The 25,623-nt window shown below is 39.1% G+C and overlaps 1 protein-coding gene across 1 annotated transcript; it reads left to right on the forward strand.

The window, feature by feature from the left end:
• Positions 1-417: 417 nt before the first annotated feature.
• On the forward strand, positions 418-25,623 carry LOC307124394 (NLR family CARD domain-containing protein 3-like). Its single transcript, XM_079813559.1, has 8 exons — positions 418-505; positions 4,016-4,244; positions 10,797-10,919; positions 11,137-13,029; positions 13,191-13,364; positions 13,450-13,620; positions 24,558-24,604; positions 24,988-25,623. Exons 2-8 carry the CDS (start codon positions 4,093-4,095, stop codon positions 25,515-25,517), a joined length of 3,090 nt encoding a protein of 1,029 aa, XP_079669685.1. The 5' UTR covers positions 418-505; positions 4,016-4,092; the 3' UTR covers positions 25,518-25,623.

A 25,623-nucleotide genomic window follows, 5' to 3' on the forward strand; every position in this document is an offset into this window, starting at 1 on the left:
TGATTAGATTTCTTTTAACTAGAACTCTTTCCACTAATGTTTCTTTGTAACAGAGATGAGAAAGAGAGATACATCTGCACACTGCCAGTTGAAAACTAACTCCTTACAAAGATCTCGAGTTGAGTCTTGAAAGAGAGAGATATTTTTTCAGAGACTTTGTAACACACCATAACACAGAGTTGGTCTGAAAACAAAAAGACCTGATGGCTCCAGCTGAAGCTCATCTATTTATAGCCTCGTGCAGCAGGTGCGCCTATGACGTCACCGGCCGTGGCTATAAATACCTCCGGGTCAATTTCATTGACGTTTTTTCACACTATTTTCAACAGCTGGTCATGTCAAAGACATTCCCATATGCATTAGCATGCAGCATTGAGTGGAGCTTTTGAAAGGGAACAAGACACACCTTAACCAGGTAGAAAAAAAAGTAAAAGAGGAGGAAGAGAAGAGACGCCATTCCGAGGCTTTGTTAACTCTGGGTGTTTAAACGGCTGCATATTTTTAGGTAAGTTCAGTATTCTTCATGCAACCATATAGTGATATCAAAATGAGCTGCTATTTAGATTTAAGCTGTTTACATTGGATTTAAAACACAAATCATTTAATATTTTGACAGTATAAACTAACCAAAATGGTGGAATCATTGACAAAAAATATATTATTATCCTGCAATCTCGTTTTAACCTTTAACCTAGCCTATAATACTTATTTAATACTTATTATATATAATAGTTGGTTCTATATACTCATTCAAAACAAATACATTGTGTATTTTTTATGGATATTTTTCATGTGCTGCAAACAAAATAGGCTAAATGTGAGTTTGAAGGTAAGACATTTTGATTAACATATGCATTATCGTTAAAAAGAACTCATTAGAAGCAGTGTTATTAATTTGGTTTGTATATGATCACATTTGAAACCATATAAATGAATCAGTGATTGCACAAACACGAGTAGATTGAGACAATGATATGCGCTTGCCATGTCAACTATGTTCAAGTGAATTTGACACTCATTGCAAAAGCAGTGCTAAATACTGCACCAATTTATCATACCAGTATTACAGAACAAAAAGCACTACAAAACAGCTGTAAATTAAGTTTAAAAACTACCCAAACAGCAGTTCAACACTAAACTTAATCAATGTTAATGCATTAGCCAAAATGAATCATGTTGAAATGTAACATTGATTTTAGAAATAGGTCAAGATGGACATAAAATCAATGTTTTTTTTCCAACTTTAATTAAGTGAAGTTTTAGTAACTAATTTCGGGAGGAGCACGTCCAGATAATTAAACCTATCTAAACAATGGAGCACGCCAGATAATGTAACCTAATCAAACCCAAGTGGAGCACCCTCAGATAATTAAACCTAATTAAACACATGTGGAGCATATCAAGCCAATCGATTTAATCAACGATAAGAGGTGCGTATATATACAGCATATTTACCTTCTTTCGTTGACCGTTTTTATTTTTAGCATCCCTCCACCACCCCATCTCCTCACTTTGATTTAATAAACTCATTAGACGTCAACACAATCCATAATACACACGGACAGCACGCCAAATACGCATAATCTTTACTCCATTTAATTTGATGTACGTGTGAACTCGTGAAACCCCTTATGTAACATTCAATCAACATAAAAACAACATCAAATCAATCTTGCTTTATGAACAGCAGGATTCTATGCAAGTTAATTGCCTGCTCTTTTCCATCAAAGACAACGTAGGGCTGCAATTAATATGTTTTTGAATCAAAGTAAACAACTTAAACAACTAAAAAAAGAGTGTATGATTGAAAAAGGCATGGAAAGTAAACACGAGGTCCCTGATGCACGCAAATTAGGCTCCATACAATATCCTGTCTCCCAATATCAAAGCTATAGGCTGGACTGTGTAGTTGTAAACATCCTTAGCTCTGCTCTTTGTTTGCACTTTGAATATTGAGAGAGTACTTTAATTATGTACTTTACATTTATCAATCTAACGTAGAAACGAGCGCAGAAATCATCTTACAACAGGGTCCATGTGTGATGTCCACGTGTGATTGAAACAATTACCTTCATTTATATGTATATTAAACTATTGTAAATAAAACAAAACATTTAAAAACATTAAACACTATAGCGCTATTTAATTTCCCCTCACTCAACAACAAATCCTTTAAATTTACCAGTTTTCAGAACAGTACATGAGTGAAAAATAAGTAGCTATCTCATATGGCAAGAATTAAATAACATAATATTCAAAACAATATAGTCTATTTTAACTATTCATTCATATTACACACCTCTGATCACGTCATCTCTTGCTTCTGGGCACAACATCCGTAGCAATCGCATTTTGGGAGTCAGGAACGTTGCAATCCTGTAGATAATGTGGAGGGGATTTGCTGATGTGTCACTAGTGTCCATCAGTTCTTCTAGACGTGAGGCACACACACTGGTAACTTCGGATAGTACAGGCTCAAGGGATGCTGCTTGGCAGTGTTCAAGGAGTCTGACGGACCATGGCAGCGCGAGTGATGTGCTTGGAGAGGAGTTTCCGGACTCGAGGTTGTCAGTAGCTTCTTTAAATAACTTGAGAAACGTAATGACTGTTTTCAAACTGTTTTCATTCATCAGTGCAATTTTGTCACACTGGTTATTGACCATCAACAATGTGGAGATCTCTGTTGCATTATTGAATCTAGCATATCGTGATTTAAATTCCACGTGGTCTCGATGGATTGTTTGAGGGATGTCTTCAAGCTGTTCTGCAGTCCTGAATGTTTGAAATATTTTACCAGTTTTTTTGCACTGGTCCACAGTTCAGACAGCTCGGGTGTCTTGGCCAACACCCAACTACATTGGCTCTGCGATCATTCACAAACACAACATGGCCAACAAGCAGTGACATGTCTATTACAAATGCATGGAATTTCTGGAACAGCAAGTTTCTAATGTTCTCTCCTGTTTTTGATATGCCGTTTTCAAATGGAGCCGCAAATAATACTCTGGAAACAAGAACAAAATCATAGCTTGTACAATAAATGGTGCTGGATATGAATTAAGTTTTATGGTCCACCCATGTGGTGATATCGCTTATAGATGAATGACGATTCTTGGTGCAGTGCCGCCTGAGGGATCGGAGATCACGGTTGTTCAGCTTAGGCTTGCGCCCTTGTCCTTTACACACTGAAATTCCTCCAGATTCCTTGAATCTTTTAATTATGTTATGCACTGTTGAATGTGAAATATCCAAATCTCTTCCTATCTTTCTTTGAGGAACATTGTTTTTAAACATTTCAATAATTTTCTCACGTAATTGTTGGCATACTGGCGATCCTCGGCCCATCTTTGCTCCTAAAGGATTAGACCTTTCTTGGAGGCTGATTTTGTACCAAATCATAATTACAATCACCTGTTGACATCACCTGTTTCAAATCACATCATTATTTAAACATTTTACCTCATTACTAGCCCAAATTGCTCCTGTCCCAACTTTTTTTTAAATGTGTTGCAGGTCTGAATGACAGGAAAGGATGCATATTTACAAATGACATGAAGTTGACCAGACAAAACATGAAATATTTTGTGTTCATATTGTCTGCAATGAAATACAAGTCAAAGTAAATTTAGAAATCACTTCTTTTTTTTATTTGCGTTTTCCATACTGTCCCAACTTTTTCTGATTTGGGGTTGTACACGCCAAATCCCACCGTTCCCCAAGGGTCTCTCGCTAAATTTTCTGACCTCCCACCCACAGCAAAAGTAAAACCACCTGCTCCCGCAAGATTTGCCAAAACCCAATGCAGCCCTCTAGAGTCTAATCTTCAGAAAGGTGAAGAGGTCTTAACAAGATAATTAGTTAAAACATTCAAAATATACCTGCAGACCATTTTTCAAGTCATGAATTTTGTCATTGAAGTTATTTACAAATACTGTGCAAAAATACCGTCTTGTCTCATTCTCGTGAACCCAATCTCGTCTTATCTTGTGAGCTAAGTGTCTCGTTACACCCCTAGACGACACCGGACCATGATCTCAGGAAACACAGGGATTTTTGTATGTTGTTGGCAAAGGAGAGTAAGAAAACACAAAAATGAGTCTCCACACTGAGAGAGAAGATAAAGACACTGCCTCTAAAAAGAGTTCTCCATCTCCTGGATCAAGCTGTGTGTCAATGAGGAGTGATAAATCCATGAGGAATCTCCCCTCTGCATCCAGTGATGGGACAGTGACCTTTGACCCTAGGTAAGGCACTGGCCATTTTAGCATTGACAGATACTTTTATTCACAGTGTATACCAGAAGCCTGCCATTGGTGAGTGGTGATACTGTACCATCACAGAGAAGCACAAAATGACTTTCCTGAACTTTACCTGTCACTGTTCCTCACCTTTAGAATGATCTTCACAACTTTTCCAAACAGCTGAATCGCTAGCAATTTTCAAGAAGTGTCTAAAGAATTTATCTTAAACCTCTAGCTCTCTCTCTTTCTAGTAATATATATATATATATATATATATATATATATATATATATATATACAGTGAGGAAAATAAGTATTTGAACACCCTGCTATTTTTTAAGTTCTCCCACTTAGAAATCATGGAGGGGTCTGAAATTGTCATCGTAGGTGCATGTCCACTGTGAGAGACATAATCTAAAAAAGAAAATTCCAGAAATCACAATGTATGCTTTTTTAACTATTTATTTGTATGATACAGCTGCAAATATGTATTTGAACACCTGAGAAAATCAATGTTAATATTTGGTACAGTAGCCTTTGTTTGCAATTACAGAGGTCAAACATTTCCTGTAGTTTTTCACCAGGTTTGCACACACTGCAGGAGGGATTTTGGCCCACTCCTCCACACAGATCTTCTCTAGATCAGTCAGGTTTCTGGCCTGTCGCTGAGAAACACGGAGTTTGAGCTCCCTCCAAAGATTCTCTATTGGGTTTAGGTCTGGAGACTGGCTAGGCCACGCCAGAACCTTGATATGCTTCTTACAGAGCCACTCCTTGGTTATCCTGGCTGTGTGCTTCGGGTCATTGTCATGTTGGAAGACCCAGCCTCGACCCATCTTCAATGCTCTAACTGAGGGAAGGAGGTTGTTCCCCAAAATCTCGCAATACATGGCCCCGGTCATCCTCTCCTTAATACAGTGCAGTCGCCCTGTCCCATGTGCAGAAAAACACTCCCACAGCATGATGCTACCACCCCCATGCTTCACAGTAGGGATGGTGTTCTTGGGATGGTACTCATCATTCTTCTTCCTCCAAACACGTTTAGTGGAATTTTGACCAAAAAGTTATATTTTGGTCTCATCTGACCACATGACTTTCTCCCATGACTCCTCTGGATCATCCAAATGGTCATTGGCAAACTTAAGACTGGCTTGGACGTGTTGGTTTAAGCAGGGGAACCTTCCGTGCCATGCATTATTTCAAACCATGGTCTTAGTGTATTACCAACAGTAGCCTTGGAAACGGTGGTCCCAGCTCTTTTCAGGTCATTGACCAGCTCCTCGCGTGCAGTTGTGGGCTGATTTCTTACCTTTCTTAGGATCATTGAGACCCCACGAGGTGAGATCTTGCATGGAGCCCCAGTCCGAGGGAGATTGACAGTCATGTTTAGCTTCTTCCATTTTCTAATGATTGCTCCAACAGTGGACCTTTTTTCACCAAGCTGCTTGGCAATTTCCCCGTAGCCCTTTCCAGCCTTGTGGAGGTGTACAATTTTGTCTCTAGTGTCTTTGGACTGCTCTTTGGTCTTGGCCATGATAGTAGTTGGATTTTTACTGATTGTATGGGGTGGACAGGTGTCTTTATGCAGATAACAACCTCAAACAGGTGCATCTAATTTAGGATAATAAATTAAGTGGAGGTGGACATTTTAAAGGCAGACTAACAGGTCTTTGAGGGTCAGAATTCTAGCTGATAGACAGGTGTTCAAATACGTATTTGCAGCTGTATCATACAAATAAATAATTAAAAAATCATACATTGTGATTTCTGTTTTTTTTTTTTTTTTTTTAGATTATGTGTCTCACAGTGGACATGCACCTACGATGACAATTTCAGACCCCTCCATGATTTCCAACTGGGAGAACTTGCAAAATAGCAGGGTGTTCAAATACTTATTTTCCTAAACTGTATATATATATATATATATATACTTTGGATGAAATGCATGTGCCACATGAATACATGTAAATATAAATATATGGTGCATATATACCCACTGAGCAAAGTTATGTCCAAAAGATGTCTTTTCACTGTCTTTGCCCCAGAGGCGTACGTTGAAAAGATTTCCACTGAGGAGCCAGAATGAAAGTTTTTATGACGTCTGTTTTTGACGTGTTCTGCACGTCCGATATAGACGTTCATGGAACCTCAAGGTTAAAAACTAGTTCAAATTGTGGACATATTTTCCATTTGTAATTGCAAAGCTACTCACAGACAGTGTGTGTTTGTCCAGAAATCATGAAAATAAAAGAAACTTAGCTCACACCTTTAGACACTTTAGAAAACGTATCATCTGTAATTCACACATCTTTGGATCGTGAGAGAATCGTGGGATTCAATCCAGGATCTTCTTGCTGTGAGGAGACAGTGTTTCCCACTGAGACACTGGTGCTGCCCTTTATCCAGAGATGTATAAAGTACTAGAGACACATACTGGAGTAAAAGTACAAGTTCCTTATCAAAAAAGTGACTTGAGTAGAAATTGAAGTGCTCTTTAAGCACCACACTTAAGTAGAAGTACTAAAGTATTCAACATTTTTTGTACTTAAGTATTGCAAGTAGTTTATTTTAAAATGTACTACTCAAGTACTGAAAGTAAAAGTACAAGTATTGTGTTATGTAGTTATTAAAGAAAGCAGTCAAAAGTTTGAACATCATATTGTTTTTATTATTTCAAATGATTAAGCTAAAGGACAATCACAATGTTGGTACACAGCAAAATCCCCAGTGTTAAATTAACACTCCTCAGTGTACATATGTGTCCACACTACAGGGTGTTAAAAGTAACACTTAAGAAGTGTTAAAGTTAATGAGATAATTAAGTGATTAATTAAGTTATGATTGACCATTAGTGATGAGAAACACAAGAACTACAACTGACTTCAGTCACAGCTTTAGATGAAATCAACTGAAGATAAAATAAGACATTAAATCTCTGAAGATCTCAGCAGAGGAGGATTAAACAACTCCACAAACAGCATTACCAGCTTCACACATTATTAACCAGACTGACTTTATTTCTGTCAGATGTCTACAGAAGCTCTTACTGAGGTTTAGATGTTGATGATTTATTGAAAATAATAGTTTTGTTTGACGCCACCATTATGGTGATCAGTGTTACTTTAGTTGGGCTCTTCACCCTTGACTTGTCAGCATTTTTTTTCTCTCTGCCTGCTGTAGCTGTTTGTTACAGTGAGAACAGCAAGAGAAAATTGATGATGACAAGTTGATGACAGATGATGTTGGCTTGTTGTTGGTGATGCAGTTGTTATCATCATATGGTGCCTTATTTGCTGATCTCCTGAGAGTCATGGATTATAGTAGCCTTGTGACTCTACAGCAGGAGATCCAACAGTGTTTTCATCAGATAAACTGATCAATGTTTAAAACATGTACATAAGTCTTGTTTTCCGGTTTAATAACACATCACACAATAAGCACTTCTAACTCCTGCGAGATTTACTCACACACAGACATCAAGAATCAGCCTATGAATCTCAACAATGGTGACATGCTTAATGCCGCAATGCATTCTGGGTGCATCATGCAAAACTCATGAGATTCATAGGCTGATTCTTGATGTCAGTGTGTGAGTTAATCTCGCAGGAGTTAGAAGTGATTAGTGTAGAATCTGCTTTAAAACCTATTCAGCTCTACTGATTAAAACCAATCTGGATCTTTCCTGGAATCACAGTAAAAACAAAGTTAATCAGTGATTTAAATCACTATACAATGATCATATTCTTATCACTGAGCAGCCGAGAGCATCTGATTGTGTTTACTCTTGCTTTTCTTGCCATAGTAAACTCAGTTACAGCAGCCAGAGAAACACTAACATTAAAATGTCATCAAACTGCCCAACTAAAGAAAACACTGATCACCATGATGGTGACATTAAAAAAGTTTCAACAAAAAATGTAATTCTCAATAAGAGCTTCTGTAGTTGTCTGACAGAAATAAAGTCAGTCTGGTTAATAATGTGTGAAGCTGGTAATGCTGTTTGTGGAGTTGTTTAATCCTCCTCTGCTGAGATCTTCAGAGATTTAATGTCTTCTTTTATCTTCAGTTGATTTCATCTAAAGCTGTGACTGAAGTCAGTTGTAGTTCTTGTGTTTCTCATCACTAATGGTCAATCATAACTTAATTAATCACTTAATTATCTCATTAACTTTAACACTTCTTAAGTGTTACTTTTAACACCCTGTAGTGTGGACACATATGTACACTGAGGAGTGTTAATTTAACACTGGGGATTTTGCTGTGTAGTTCATTAAGATTAAATCTTACTATAACCACTCTTACTAAAAAAAAAAATGGGGTAAGCACACTTATATTCTCATTTCAAGAGGTGTTCTGAGTAAATGATTTGTTTGTAACACTTTACAATATGGTTTGATTTGTTTGATTGAAAAATGTTGATTTGTTAACATTACATTAGTTAATGTATTAGACTAATAACTAACATGAACTAACCATGATCAATACATTTGTTACTGTATTTATTAATCTTTGTTAATCTTAGTTAATAAAAATACAACTGTTCATTGTTTGTATATGTTACTTCACAGTGCACATTAACTATGTAAACAAATAGAGAGCAATTTGAGCGCAAGACGCTCGTGTTGTTTTAAAGACAGTGAATGCGCGCTCGCGGGGCTCTCGCGCTCGCGGGGCTCTCTCTCTCGCGCTCTCTCTCTCTCGCGCTCTGTCTCTCTCGCACTCTCGCGCGCGTGCTCTCTCTCTCATGCGCGGTAATGTGGGTTTGGATGGAATGATTCGTAACATTTTTATAATTGTAACGAGTAACGATGCAGCACATACAAAAAATAGCGGAGTAAAAGTATTAAACTCATCGAAAATATGTACTGAAGTAAAAGTGGAAGTAGGAGAAAAAAATAATACTCTAGTAAAGTACAGATACTGCCTTTTAGTACTTAAGTACAGTAGTGAAGTAGTTCTACTTCGTTACTATACATCACTGCCTTAATCACAGACATAAGACACACTTTGACTATTTCTGTCAGACATCTACAGTAGCTCTTACTGAGAATTAACAGAGCTTTAGATGTTGATATTTATGTTTCATTTGAAGTCACCATTGTGGTGGGAAGCGTTTACTTTAGTTGGGCTCTTGGTCCCTGTTTTTAATGTTAGCTTTTCTTTGGTTGCTGTTACTGTGTGTGTGAGGAACACAATAGTTGTGGCTGAAAAAGCAAACATAAAGTGACATCAGGTGTTGTCAGCTCCTTGTTGATGATGAAACTTTTGGACCGTGACCATCTGATGTTTTTTTTGTTTTTTGTGTGTTTTTTTGGCAAACAGTCATTTATTATAACCGCTATAAACAAGTAAATGCACCAATAGCATCAAAATTATAATTTATCTTGAAGGATGATAAAAAGCATGTGCACAAAATGTTTTGAGCAAATATTTCACAGTCACACACAGACATCAAGATTTTGCATATGATTCACAACAACGGTGACAATCAAGCATGAGTTTTGTACTATGAAGCTACCCATCATGCATTGCAGCATGAAGCATTTTTTGTTTTGATTGTCACCGTTGTTGTGAATCATATGCAAAATCTTGATGTCTGTGTGTGACTATGTGAAATATTTGCTCAAAACGTTGTGTGCACATACTGCAAACCAACTTTTATTTAATGTATCATTCAGGACAAAGTATCATTTTATTGCTACTGGTGCCAATACAGGAGAGTCACAAGCTTATAGTGGATATAATAAATGACTATTTGCCAAAAAAGAACACAAAACTTAAAACACAACATCAGATGCTCGCCATCTGATGATTTAGTCATCAACAAGGAGTTGACAACACCTAATGTTGCTTTGTCTTTGCTTTCTCAGCCACAACTATAGTGTTTCACACACACACAGTTACAGAAACCAAATAAGAGCTAACGTTATAACAGGGACCAAGAGCCCAACTAAAGAAAACGCTTTTCACCACAATGGTGATTTCAAATGAAACAAAAATATCAACATCTAAAGCTCTGTTAATTCTCAGTAAGAGCTTCTGTAGACGTCTGACAGAAATAGTCAAAGTGTGTCTTATGTCTGTGATTAAGGGCAGCACCAGTGTCTCAGTGGGAAACACTGTCTCCTCACAGCAAGAAGATCCTGGATTGAATCCCACGATTCTCTCACGATCCAAAGATCTGTGAATTACAGATGCCAAGTTGTCTAAAGTGTCTAAAGGTGTGAGCTAAGTTTCTTTTATTTTCATGATTTCTGGACAAACACACACTGTCTGTGAGTTGCTTTGCAATTACAAATGGAAAATATGTCCACAATTTGAACTAGTTTTTAACCTTGAGGTTCCATGAACGTCTATATCGGACGTGCAGAACACGTCAAAAACAGACGTCATAAAAACTTTCATTCTGGCTCCTCAGTGGACGTCTTTTCAACGTACGCCTCTAGGGGCAAAGACATTGAAAAGACGTCTTTTGGACATCACTTTGCTCAGTGGGTAGTATATCTAGTTCTCTAAAATTCTGTTTTATTTGTTTGTTTATTTGTCTTTTGTCAGCATCAGCAGGAGGAAGAGACAGAGATCAGAGTCTCCAGAACCCAGTGGTGTGTCTCTGAAGAGTAACAGATCCATGGAAGGACCCATTGAATTCAGTGATGGACCAGTGACCTCTGACCTTTTGTTAGTATAAACATTAACTTGCTAATTTATTGTTGTGTATCTCAGATTATATAATATTATATTATTTCTCAATGGAAAAACTAAAAACCTATCACTACATAAAATCCAATATTTAAGTATGAAACAAATGCAAAACATGAAGAGAGGTGCAAAATATATATCATATATGGTAATCAATATATTTCTGATGTTCTTTAATGGTCAGCTTTCCTTTCAGTTTTAGCAGGGGAGAGACACATAAGCTGATCTGGTCTGTGCCGTCCTCTACATCCCACTATCAGACTAACATTAGACAGAATGAAACTGAAGCAGTCCTGCAGACACACACACTGGAGACAGGAGACCTGCAGAGAGTCAAAGACCAGCACAAAACAAGCATGAAGAAAAAGTATGAAAGATTATTTGAAGGAAACAAACTCCAAGAGAATGAAACACTCCTGAACAGGATCTACACACAGCTCTACATCATAGAGGGAGAGAGAGAAGGAGTGAATGAAGAACATGAGGTTTTACAGATGGAGAAAACAGCCAGAACACAACACTCACAAGACACTCCAATCTACTGCAATGACATCTTTAAAGCCTCACCTGAACCAGGATGTGAGGATAAAGAGCAGATCAAGACTGTTCTTACTAAAGGTATCGCTGGAATTGGAAAAACCGTCTCTGTGCAGAAGTTCATTCTGGACTGGGCAGAGGGAAAAGCCAATCAGGATGTAGATTTCATGTTTGTGCTTCCATTTCGAGAGCTGAACTTGATCAGAGATCATCAGTACAGTCTTCACAGACTTCTGCTGGACTTTCATCCTGAACTTCAAAATCTGGACTCAAAGATTTATGAGGAGTGTAAAGTTGTGTTCATCTTTGATGGTCTGGATGAAAGTAGAATGACAATGATATTTTCAGAAACTCAGAAAGTTACTGATGTGACTGAGACTTCATCAGTGGGTGTGTTGATGTCAAACCTCATGAAAGGAGAGCTGCTTCCCTCGGCTCTCATCTGGATCACCTCCAGACCAGCAGCAGCCAATCAGATCCCCTCCAAATACATCATCCGTCTGACAGAGATTCAGGGATTCAATGAGCCTCAGAAGGAGGAATATTTCAGGAAGAGAATCAGTGACGAGCATCAAGCCAGCAGAATCATCTCACACATCAGAAGAGCAAGAAGCCTCCACATCATGTGCCACATACCCGTCTTCTGCTGGATCTCATCCACTGTGCTTCAAAAGCTCCTGAAAGAAGATCTGAGTGCAGAAATCCCTCAAACTCTGACTGAAATGTACATCCACTTCCTGCTGATTCAGATCAACATGAGGAATCATAAGTATGAAGAGAGAGATCCAGAGAAACTCCTGCAGTCCAATAGAGAAGCGATTGTGAAACTTGCTGAAGTGGCTTTCAAACAGCTGATGAAGGGCAATGTGATGTTCTATGAGGAGGACCTGATTGAGAGTGGCATAGACGTCACTCACGCCTCAGTGTATTCTGGGATTTGCACTGAGATCTTTAAGGAGGAATCTGTGATTCATCAGAGGAAAGTCTACAGCTTCATTCATCTAAGCATTCAGGAGTTTCTCGCTGCTTTTTATTTGTTTTTCCATTATGTAATGAGAAATGTTGACACTTTGCAGTTTTTCGATCTAGTCTATAATCTGCATAGGGAAATAGTCAATAAAGCCCTTGAGAGTGAGAATGGACATCTGGATCTGTTCCTGCGGTTCCTGCTGGGCATCTCACTGGAGACCAATCAGAGACTCTTACAGGATCTACTGACACACACAGAGAACAGCTCAGAAAGCATCAGGAGAACTACACAGTACATTAAAGACAAGATCAAAGATGGACATGGACTCTCCACTGAAAGATCCATCAATTTGTTCCTCTGTCTGCTTGAAGTGAAAGATCAGAGTCTGTCCAGAGAGATGCAGGAGTTTGTGAAATCAGACAAACACTCAGAGGAGAAACTCTCTCCTGCTCACTGCTCAACAATTGCCTACATGCTTCAGATGTCAGAGGTGCTGGATGAGCTGGATCTCAAGAAATACAACACATCAGATGAGGGTAGAAGAAGACTGATACCAGCTGTGATCAACTGCAGGAAAGCTCTGTGAGTGTTGTAGTCCAAAGTAATTCATTTATATATTTTTTGCTTATTTTTAATAATGTCATGACTTATGTAATGTGACTTCTTTCACAAGAATGAAGCTGATATTGAAATGCCAGTTGTGCATTTCTGTATATTCTGTGATATGTTCTGTTCTATTTCAGTCTTGCTGGCTGTAATCTCACTGCACAGGATTGTGAAATTGTTTCATCAGCTCTGAAATCCTCAAACTGTGTCCTGAAAGAGCTGGATCTGAGTAACAATGACATTCAAGATCCAGGAGCTAAGCTGCTCTCTGATGGACTGAAGAGCCCAAACTGCCAGCTGGAGATACTGAGGTTTGTGATCAATGGTTTGATAATTTAATATTTTGTGTTACATACTTTAAAATGATTGCTGTTTATTGTTTGTTTGTGTCTTTAGGGTTTCAGGCTGTATGGTGACAGAAGAAGGCTGTGGTTATGTGTCTTCAGCTCTGAGTTTAAACCCCTCACACCTGACAGAGCTGGATATGAGCTACAATCACCCAGGACAATCACGAGTGAAGCTGAAGGATAAACTGAAGGATCCAAATTATGAACTGGAGATACTCAAGTATGTGGAAAGATTTTGACTCAGAAATGATAGGTGAATAACACTGATGTAGAAACCTAGTTTTAAGCCTAAACATAACATAATCTGTTAACTTGTCTCTCAAATCAGATTGTTTGGATTATTGTTCCAGGATTAACAAAGATGTTGATCCAGAAACATGCTGTACTTGGTGAAATCACGTTCACTCTAATGGACTAGTTTAAGAAATTCCTTTATTATTTTTTTATTTTGTATGGGTTATAACATTATTCACAGAGGTGTAAAGAGTACCTAAAAAACATACTTGACTAAAAGTAGATATACCTTACAGCGAAAAATGACTCCATTACAAGTTACAAATTGCCATTTTCAATACCACTTGAGTAGAAGTCTTTAATATTTGAATAGTACTTATTTATTTTACTCTTACTGAATGTAGGCTCAAGGATGCACTAGTCCTCTACATTTAACCCTTTCGCACGTACGTTCTAAATATTCAGACTGGCAGCCTGGTGTGAGGTTTTTTTAATGCGACCGTTATTATGCCATGACAAGCGTTCTAATTTCCATGGTAACACACATCAACCTTGACACGTGAGTTTTCGCAATCACAATGGCGCTCATGGTGGATGACCGCGTGCAGGTGAGCACTCTGAATGTTTTGCTTTATTTTTTCATTCAAAACCTCTCACATTATTTGTTAGCGTGTACACACTATGGTTGACATGTTTATGTTGCTTTATTTTTCCCACTGCTTTGAATTTCGCCTGCACACGGCATTTCTCCCTCACAACATCCGCGTGACAATTGGTGAGTATATTTTAGTTTTTTTTTTCCTTATTTGGAGCACATATAATTATTTACAAGCATGCAATAAATATGAATAAAGATGTTTAAAAAATTATCTTGTAAAACGAACAGTCCTCAATAATGTGGACGTTCAAATGTCATGTTTGTCGTTTTGCACATTGCAAATATGCTCCGTGCATTCGGTAAAGTTATTAGGGTTCAGATGACTTGAAAAGTAACAGGAATAAATTATATAGTATTTATGTTTTAGTTTTAATATTGTTACTGAGTTTTATATCTGACTAGTAAAGCAGAGAAAAGTGGTCACGCCTCACTTACTATTAGCTTGCATGCGCATATATATATATATATATATATATATATATATATATATATATATATATATATATATATATATATATATATATATATATATACACAGCAAAATCCCCAGTGTTAAATTAACACTACTCAGTGTACATATGTGTCCACACTACAGGGTGTTAAAAGTAACACTTAAGAAGTGTTAAAGTTAATGAGATAATTAAGTGATTAATTAAGTTATGATTGACCATTAGTGATGAGAAACACAAGAACTACAACTGACTTCAGCCACAGCTTTAGATGAAATCAACTGAAGATAAAAGAAGACGTTAAATCTCTGAAGATCTCAGCAGAGGAGGATTAAACAACTCCACAAACAGCATTACCAGCTTCACACATTACTAACCAGACTGACTTTATTTCTGTCAGACGTCTACAGAAGCTCTTATTGAGGTTTAGATGTTGATGATTTATTGAAAATAATAGTTTTGTTTGATGCCACCATTATGGTGATCAGTGTTGCTTTAGTTGGGCTCTTGACCCTTGACTTGTCTGCATTTTTTCTCTCTGCCTGCTGTAGCTGTTTGTTACAGTGAGAACAGCTAGAGAAAATTGATGATGACAAGTTGATGACAGATGATGTTGGCTTGTTGTTGGTGATGCAGTTGTTATCATCATATGGTGGCTTTATTTGCTGATCTCCTGAGAGTCATTGATTATAGTAGCATTGTAACTCTACAGTAGAAGATCCAGCAGTGTTTTTATCAAATAAAATGTTCAACGTTTAGTATGTGTGCAGTCTTCTTTTCCGGTTTGATAACACATCACACAATAAGCACTTCTGACTCCTGCAAGATGAACTCACACACAGACATCAAGAATCAGCCTATGAATCTCAACAATGGTGACAGGCTTCATGCCGCAATGCATTCTGGGTGCATCATGCAAAACTCATCCATGGCTCCCAGAATGCATTGTGGCATGAAGCATGTCACCATTGTTGAGATTCATAGGCAGATTCTTGATGTCTGTGTGTGAGTTACTCTCGCAGGAGTTAGAAGTGATTAGTGTTCAATCTGCTTTAAAACCTATTCAGCTTTACTGTTTAAAACCAATCTGGATCTTTCCTGGAATCACAGTAATAACAAAGTTAATAGTATATTGCTCAGACTCGGCTATAAGATCAGTGATTATAATCAATATACAATGATCATATTCTTATCACCGAGCAGCCGATAGTATCTGATTGTGCTTTTCTTGCCATAGAAAAACTCAGTTACAGCAGCCAGAAAAACACTAACATTAAAAAGTCATCAAACTGCCCAACTAAAGAAAACACTGATCACCATGATGGTGACATTACAAAAGTTTCAACACAAAATCAACAAAAAAGTAATTCTCGCTTCTGTAGTCGTCTGACAGAAATAAAGTCAGTCTGGTTAGTAATGTGTGAAGCTGGTAATGCTGTTTGTGGAGTTGTTTAATCCTCCTCTGCTGAGATCTTCAGAGATTTAATGTCTTCTTTTATCTTCAGTTGATTTCATCTAAAGCTGTGGCTGAAGTCAGTTGTAGTTCTTGTGTTTCTCATCACTAATGGTCAATCATCACTTAATTAATCACTTAATTATCTCATTAACTTTAACACTTCTTAAGTGTTACTTTTAACACCCTGTAGTGTGGACACATATGTACACTGAGGAGTGTTAATTTAACACTGGGGATTTTGCTGTGTATATATATATATATATATATATATATATATATATATATATATATATATATATATATATATATATATATATATATATATATATATATATATATATATATTAATTTACATGATGTCAAATACCATGTACCTTTTCTCTGCTTTGCTAGTGAGAAATGTGTTGTATAAGTTTAGCATTATTCAAACGTATGTCATTTGTTAAAAAGAAATTGCTAAATGTACACATTTCATTCATGTTTTATTTAAGCTAAATGTTTTTTTGTTTAAACTATTATACATATATACACTTTCTAAAAAAATACAAAACAAATTATAAATATAAATACAATGAACAACAATCAAAATAGTATTATAACCAAAACAATAAATATACTATGGTAAAAAAAATCTTTAAAACAAACTATATACATATGTTTATGCCCCCATCTTTTTGTTGTACTCCAGCACACAGACTGGCTTCATCTTTGCTTGCCCAGTGATGTGATCCAGCTTCCCTGTGGCTGCCATACCAGTTGGGTGGACTGTGGTAAGGACATGGACATCTCTCTTATCATGCCATTTGACTGCCAACTGTGATCCATTTTCCTTGAATTCCACCTCACCCTTTGTCATTTTACAGGTGAATGTTGGCATCCCTTTCCGGTTTGCACGCACAGTCCCACAAGCTCCAGTGCCAAAAGACAAGAGGTGCTGGAAAAGTGTGGGACTACTGTACCAGTTATCCACATAAAGGACATGACCCTTTCTGAGGTAAGGTGCCAGTAGTGTCATTACAACAGACCCAGAAATCCCAAGCCAATGCTAGCCTGCCTTTCCACTTCATGAGAGATTCATCAACACACAGATCCCTGTATGCAGACTGATCTCATGAAATAGCATATGTATGACACGCCAATTCGCTATGCCATTTTGGCGTGCTATCAAAACGCATAATCGCTTTTTAGCGTGTTTTTCAACGCCGTTTCATTCTATTCCCCTACACTGCCCCTGCCCCTAAACCTACCCATCACAAGAAACATTCTGCATCTTTACATTTTCAATACATTTTATAAATCCATTTACATTCATGCGGAATCACACGGCCTACACATACACGCGGAATCACACGCCGTACACATACACACCATACACATACACGCGGAATCACACGCCGTACACATACACGTGGAATCACACGCCGTACACATACACGCGGAATCACACGCCATACACATACACGCAGAATCACACGCCGTACACATACACGCAGAATCACACGGCGTACACAGTAAAATCCCCAGTGTTAAATTAACACTGCTCAGAGCACATATGGTCCCACTCTACAGAGTGTTAAAGTAACACTGAATCAGTGTTAAAGTTAATGACATAATTGAGAGATTAATTAAGTGATGATTGACCATTAGTGATGAACACCTGATGATAATGAGTAGAATCACTGAAGGAAAGAGAAAAAGAAAAACAGAAGAACTACGACTGACTATAAAAAAGACATTAAATCTCTGAAGATCTCAGCAGAGGAGGATTAAACAACTCCACAAACAGCATTACCAGCTTCACACATTACTAACCAGACTGACTTTATTTCTGTCAGACGTCTCTTATTGAGAATTAAAAGATTTTTTGTTTGATTTTGTTGTGAAAATTGTTAGTTTTTAATTTGACCATCATGGTGATCAGTGTTTTCTTTAGTTGGGCAGTTTGATGACTTTTTAACATTAGTGTTTCTCTGGCTGCTGTAACTGAGTTTGTTATGGCAAGAAAAGCAAGAGTAAACACAATCAGATGCTGTCGGCTGCTCGATGATGAAAATATGATCATTGTATAGTGATTTAATTCATCAATTTTATGACTGAGTATGAGCAATATACTATTAACTTTTTTATATGGTGATTCTAGAAAAGATCCATCATGGTTTTAATCAGAAAAGATGGACACGTTTTGAAATTGATTGTACACTAAACACTTCTAACTCCTGCAATATTAACTCACACACAGACAACAAGAATCTGCCTATGAATCTCAACAATGGTGACATGCTTCATGCCACAATGCATTCTGGGAGCCATAGATGAGTTTTGCGTGATGCACCCAGAATATTGCGGCATGTCACCATTGTTGAGATTCATAGGCAGATTCTTGATGTATATGTGTGAGTAAAACTCGCAGGAGTTAGAAGTGCTTATTGTGTGATGTGTTATTAAACCGCAGTACAAAACTTATGTAAATATTTTTTGATAATCGTTTATTTTATCAGATGAAAACATTGCTGGATCTTCTGCGCTAGAGTCACAAGGCTACTATAATCAATGACTCTCAGAAAATCAGCAAATAAGGCCATTATATGATGATAACAATTGTATCATAAACAACAAGTATCAAGATTCTCTTGCCGTTCTCACCGTAACAAACAGTTACAGCAACAACAGAAAAATTTATGTTAACAAGTCAAGGGCCAAGAGCTCAACTAAAGCAAACACTAATCACCATGATGGTAACTTCAAACAACTTTTATTTTCAATAAAACATCAACATCTAAACCTCAATAAGAGCTTCAGTAGACGTCTGACAGAAATCAAGTAAATCTGGTTAGTAATGTGTGAAGCTGGTAATGCTGTTTGTGGAGTTGTTTAATCCTCCTCTGTTGAGATCTTCAGATATTTAATGTCTTTTTAATAGTCAGTTGTAGTTTTTGTGTTTTTCTTTTTTCTCTTTTCTTCAGTGATTTTGCTCATTATCATCAGGTGTCATCACTAATGGTCAATCATCACTTAATTCATTTCTTAATTATCTCATTAACTTTAACACTGATTCAGTGTTACTTTAACACTCTGTAGAGTGAGACCATATGTGCTCTGAGCAGTGTTAATTTAACACTGGGGATTTTACTGTGTAGACATACACGCGGAGATGACGGTTTGTTTCAGAGTACACATGCACGCAGAATCACACGCCGTACACATACACGCAGAATCACACGGCGTACACATACACGCAGAATCACACGCCGTACACATACACGCACAATCACACGCCGTAGACATACACGCGGATGACGGTTCGTTTCGCCGTACACATACACGCAGAATCACACACGTACACATACACGCAGAATCACACGCCGTACACATACACATGCAGAATCACACGGCGTAGACATATACGCGGAGATGACGGTTTGTTTCGGCGTACACATACACACGGAATCACACGGCGTAGACATACACGCAGAGATGTTGGTTCATTTCGGCGTACACATACACACAGAATCACACGCCGTACACATACACGCAGAATCACACGCCGTACAGGCAGAATCACACGCCGTAGACATACACGCGGAGATGACGGTTCGTTTCGGCGTACACATACACGCAGAATCACACGCCGTACACATACACGCAGAATCACACGCCGTACACATACACGCAGAATCACACGGCGTAGACATACACGCGGAGATGACGGTTCGTTTCGATGTACACATACACGCAGAATCACACGCCGTACACATACACGCAGAATCACACGCCGTACGCAGAATCACACGGCGTAGACATACACGCGGAGATGACGGTTCGTTTCGGTGTACACATACATGCAGAATCACACGCCGTACACATACACGCAGAATCACACGCCGTACAAATACACGCAGAATCACACGCCGTACACATACACGCAGAATCACACGCCGTACGCAGAATCACACGGCGTAGACATAGACGCGGAGATGACGGTTCGTTTTGGTGTACACATACATGCAGAATCACACGCCATACACATACACGCAGAATCACACGCCGTACAAATACACGCAGAATCACACGCCGTACAAATACACGCAGAATCACACGCCGTACACATACACGCAGAATCACACGCCGTACGCAGAATCACACGGCGTAGACATACACGCGGAGATGACGGTTCGTTTCGGTGTACACATACATGCAGAATCACACGCCGTACACATACACGCAGAATCACACGGCGTAGACATACACGCGGAGATGACGGTTCGTTTCGATGTACACATACACACAGAATCACACGCCGTACACATACACGCAGAATCACACGCCGTACGCAGAATCACACGGCGTAGACATACACGCGGAGATGACGGTTCGTTTCGGTGTACACATACATGCAGAATCACACGCCGTACACATACACGCAGAATCACACGCCGTACACATACACGCAGAATCACACGCCGTAGACATACACGCGGAGATGACGGTTCGTTTCGATGTACACATACACACAGAATCACACGCCGTACACATACACGCAGAATCACACGCCGTACGCAGAATCACACGGCGTAGACATACACGCGGAGATGACGGTTCGTTTCGGTGTACACATACATGCAGAATCACACCCCGTACACATACACGCAGAATCACACGCCGTACACATACACGCAGAATCACACGCCGTAGACATACACGCGGAGATGACGGTTTGTTTCGGCGTACACATACACGCAGAATCACACGGCGTACACATACACGCAGAATCACACGCCGTACACATACACGCAGAATCACACGGCGTAGACATACACGCGGAGATGACGGTTCGTTTCGGTGTACACATACACGCAGAATCACACGCCGTACACATACACGCAGAATCACACGCTGTACACATACACGCAGAATCACACGGCGTAGACATACACGCGGAGATGACGGTTCGTTTCGGTGTACACATACACGCAGAATCACACGCCGTACACATACACGCAGAATCACACCCCGTACACATACACGCAGAATCACACGGCGTACACATGAACGCAGAATCACACGCAGTAGACATACAAGCGGAGATGACGGTTTGTTTCGGCGTACACATACACGCAGAATCACACGCCGTACACATACACATGCAGAATCACACGGCGTAGACATACACGCGGAGATGGCGGTTTGTTTCAGCGTACACATACACGCGGAATCACACGGCGTAGACATACACGTGGAGATGACGGTTCGTTTCGGCGTACACATACACACAGAATCACACGCCGTACACATACACGCGGAATCACACGGCGTAGACATACACGCGGAGATGACGGTTTGTTTCGGCGTACACATACACGTAGAATCACACGCCGTACACATACACGCAGAATCACACGCCGTACACATACACACAGAATCACACAGCGTACACATACACGCAGAATCACACGGCGTAGACATACACGCGGAGATGACGGTTCGTTTCGGCGTACACATACACGCAGAATCACACGCCGTACACATACGCGCAGAATCACACGCCGTACACATACACGCAGAATCACACGCCGTAGACATACACGCGGAGATGACGGTTTGTTTCGGCGTACACATACACGCGGAATCACAAGCCGTAGACATACACGTGGATGACGGTTCGTTTCGGCATACACATACACGCAGAATCACACGCCGTTCACATACACGCAGAATCACACGGCGTACACATACACGCAGAATCACACGCCGTAGACATACACGCGGAGATGACGGTTTGTTTCGGCGTACTCATACACGCGGAATCACACGCCGTAGACATACACGCAGAATCACACGCCGTACACATAAACGCAGAATCACACACGTACACATACACACAGAATCACACGCCGTAGACATACACGCGGAGATGACGGTTTGTTTCGGCGTACTCATACACGCGGAATCACACGGCGTAGACATACACGCGGAGATGACGGTTCGTTTCGGCGTACACATACACGCAGAATCACACGCCGTACACATACACGCAGAATCACACGCCGTACACATACACGCAGAATCACACGACGTACACATACACGCAGAATCACACGCCGTAGACATACACGCGGAGATGACGGTTTGTTTTGGCGTACACATACACGCAGAATCACACGGCGTACACATACACGCGGATAGCTCAATGCGTACAGATAACACGCCATTTGGCTTTAGAAAGTGGCGTGTATGTTTACGCAAAGTCATGATGTCATGTTTGTGCCAGAATGACACAAAAATGCGACCAAAGGAGGAGGTGAGAGCAGTAAAAATATTTCAGATTTTTTTCAGAGGGTCATTGAAAACTGCTTTTGCATTGTTTGCGAAGTGAAGACAGCGGAGGAGCAGAAGAAAGCAGTCCTGTGAGAACAAAGACCCGAAAAATGGTGTCAAGAGCATGGGGTCTGTGCTCCAGTAATCCCGAAGTGATGGTTTTTTGATCACCCCCATTAGGAGAACTGCCACTAAAAATGTGTACATTTCAGGGATATTTGTTGGAACCCATTTAACCATTTTTCCCCTCACTTCTTTTTCTTTCAAGTCAGAGGCATAGCGGTTTGTTTCCTCCACATAAATATAAAAAAAAATCTCCTCAATTTCCTCACTTGTCAGTTGTCTTCTTTTAAATAAATTGTCTGCCATTTTCTCTGAAGTTTTTAAAAACTAGTAAATTTTATTAAAATTGTGTCTAAAGTTGGTACCAACGCGAGTGTGAGGTAAGAGTGACGTCAACAGTGACTTGACAGCGGGAAAGAATGCTTGCAATGCATGACTGTTCAAATGTTTTATTTTTATACAAAATATTTTCAAACTTGTTAACTAAATTAAATGCATGCAAGTGAACTCCTTATGGTTTATATACTTATTAAAAATATGTACACTGCAAAAAAATGCTCTTCTTACTTAGTAATTTTGTCTTGTTTCTAGTCTAAATATCAATTCCTAAATCAAGATGCTTTTACTAGATAAGTAAAATGACATAAATAGTTTTACTTGTTTTCTTAAAAATAAAATCAAAATGAAGTGAGTTTTTGCTTAAAACAAGCAAAATGATCTGCCAATGGGGTGAGAAAAATAATCTTGTTTCTGATTTAATTCTTGTTTCTGTCCCAAACAGAAATAAGATTATTTTTCTCACCCCATTGGCAGATAATTTTGCTCATTTTAAGCAAAAACTCACTTCATTTTTATATTTTTCCTCAGGAAACAAGAAAAAATATCTCGTCATTTTACTTATCTAGTAAATGCACCCTGATTTAAGAGTTTTTAGATATTTGAACTGGAAACAAGAAAAAAATACTAAATAAGAAGAGCATTTTTTGCAGTGTATGTTAGTTGATCGGTAAGTTATCACGAGCTGTGGGCGGGGCGCCGCCATTATGTGTTTACAACAGCACCAGGGAGCTGAAGCCTGCTGGATTTACAGCACAAGATCACCCACTTCTCCTGATATGTGACATTACGTGAGGGAACAGGCTAAACTGATCGTACACGTCAAAGGGTAGAAAATTATTGTGTTATTTGATCGGTAATGTTATCACGGGCCATTATATGCTTACAACACTGATATCTTGCTGTTATTTAAATATTAGTATGCAATTGCAAACTGTATTTAGTTTTTGCTGATATTTTTGTGGTTGTGTAATGTAATTTGAAGTGTTTGAAACCTAAAATAAACATTAAAAGACACCGAGCTCAGTCAGTCTCTCATGCACTCAGTCTTTGGCTCAGCGCCAGTCAGCGCGCTAAAGCAGATTTGACATTTTGAATTTGGCAGTTGATCACTGAGAGTTCTAATCACAGCAGTGTGATCGTACGCTCCAGGGACCAGCCTAGATTGATCACACGGGTGTGATTGTACGTGTCAAAGGGTTAAGAGACAAGAAACTGTGAAAAAACAAGAAACAGTTGAGGTGTAAGGAGAGCTTTATTTGTTTGTTTTATTTTATAGTCAAAATAGAAATGAACATCTCAATATCGCAATAATTCCCACAACAGTCGACACAGCAGACTCTCAAAAGTCTCAGTTAAGTCAAGTGCTCAAAAAGGTCACACGTAAACCAATATCCTTCAAAAAGTTATCTTCAATAAAAAGCATAAACAAAGTTATGTTAGATAAAATTAAATATTTAAAGCCTACTTGCACTGGATGTGCAAGACGTCCTCATCTCATATATGAAACACAGGCAATTTAGCAACTAGCAAATGTTCTCACATCCACGTGAATTAGACTTGTTGACAATTTTGTGTGATAGATGCAGATGGTGCATTGCTCATTACAGATTTGTTTTATTTATTTGATGTTTTTGTCTATTCAGTTTGGATCATGGAGGACATTTCAGGATTACATCAGGACTGAGAAAATGTAAGCCCAACCACACATGCACACACACACACACACACACACACACACACACACACACACACACACACACACACACACACACACACACACACACACACACACACACACACACACACACACACACACACACACACACACACACACACACACACACACACACATTTAAATATGTTATAGATCAGGGGTTCTCAACTCTGGGCCTCAAGATCCACTTTCCTGCAGAGCTTAGCTCCAACACTAATTAAGGTCTTCAGGATCACTTTAAAGTTATAGGTAGGTGAGTTTAATCAAGGTTGAAGGTAAACTCAGCAGGAAAATGGATCCCGAGAGTCAGAGCTGAGAACCTCTCTCATAGATGATGTGATCTCTCTTCTTGTGTTCAGATACCTGTGATCTCACACTGGATCCAAACACAGCAAACACTCATCTCATACTGTCTGAGGAGAACAGAAAGGCAACATGTGTGAAAGATCATCAGCCATATCCTGATCATCCAGACAGATTTGAGAACTATGAACAGGTTTTGTGTGGAGAGAGTCTGACTGGACGCTGTTACTGGGAGGTTGAATTGAGAGGATGGGGTCATATAGCAGTGACATATAAAAGAATCAACCGGAAAGGTGGGATTGACTGTCGGTTTGGACTGAATGAAAGGTCATGGAATCTTTACTGTTGTGATACGACTTACTCTTCCTGGCACAATAATAAGGCTAACAGCACAAAGATTCCTCCCTCTTCATCTTTATCTAATAGAGTAGGAGTGTATCTGGACTGGTCGGCCGGCACTCTGTCCTTTTACAGCGTCTCTGACACACTCACACACTTACACACAATCAACACCACATTTACTGAACCCCTCTATGCTGGGTTTGGTTTTTACAATGATTCTGCAATGTCTCTGTGTCAGACTTAACAGCTTCCTTCGAGGAATCACACACATTGGGATAAACATTTTATGTTTTCACTATCAAGGTGGTTAACCCATTATGGCCCGGTTTCACAGACAGGGCTTAGACTAA

This window comes from Gobio gobio (assembly GCF_949357685.1).
Source record: "Gobio gobio genome assembly, chromosome: 3".
In the NCBI taxonomy this organism is placed as follows: domain Eukaryota; kingdom Metazoa; phylum Chordata; class Actinopteri; order Cypriniformes; family Gobionidae; genus Gobio; species Gobio gobio.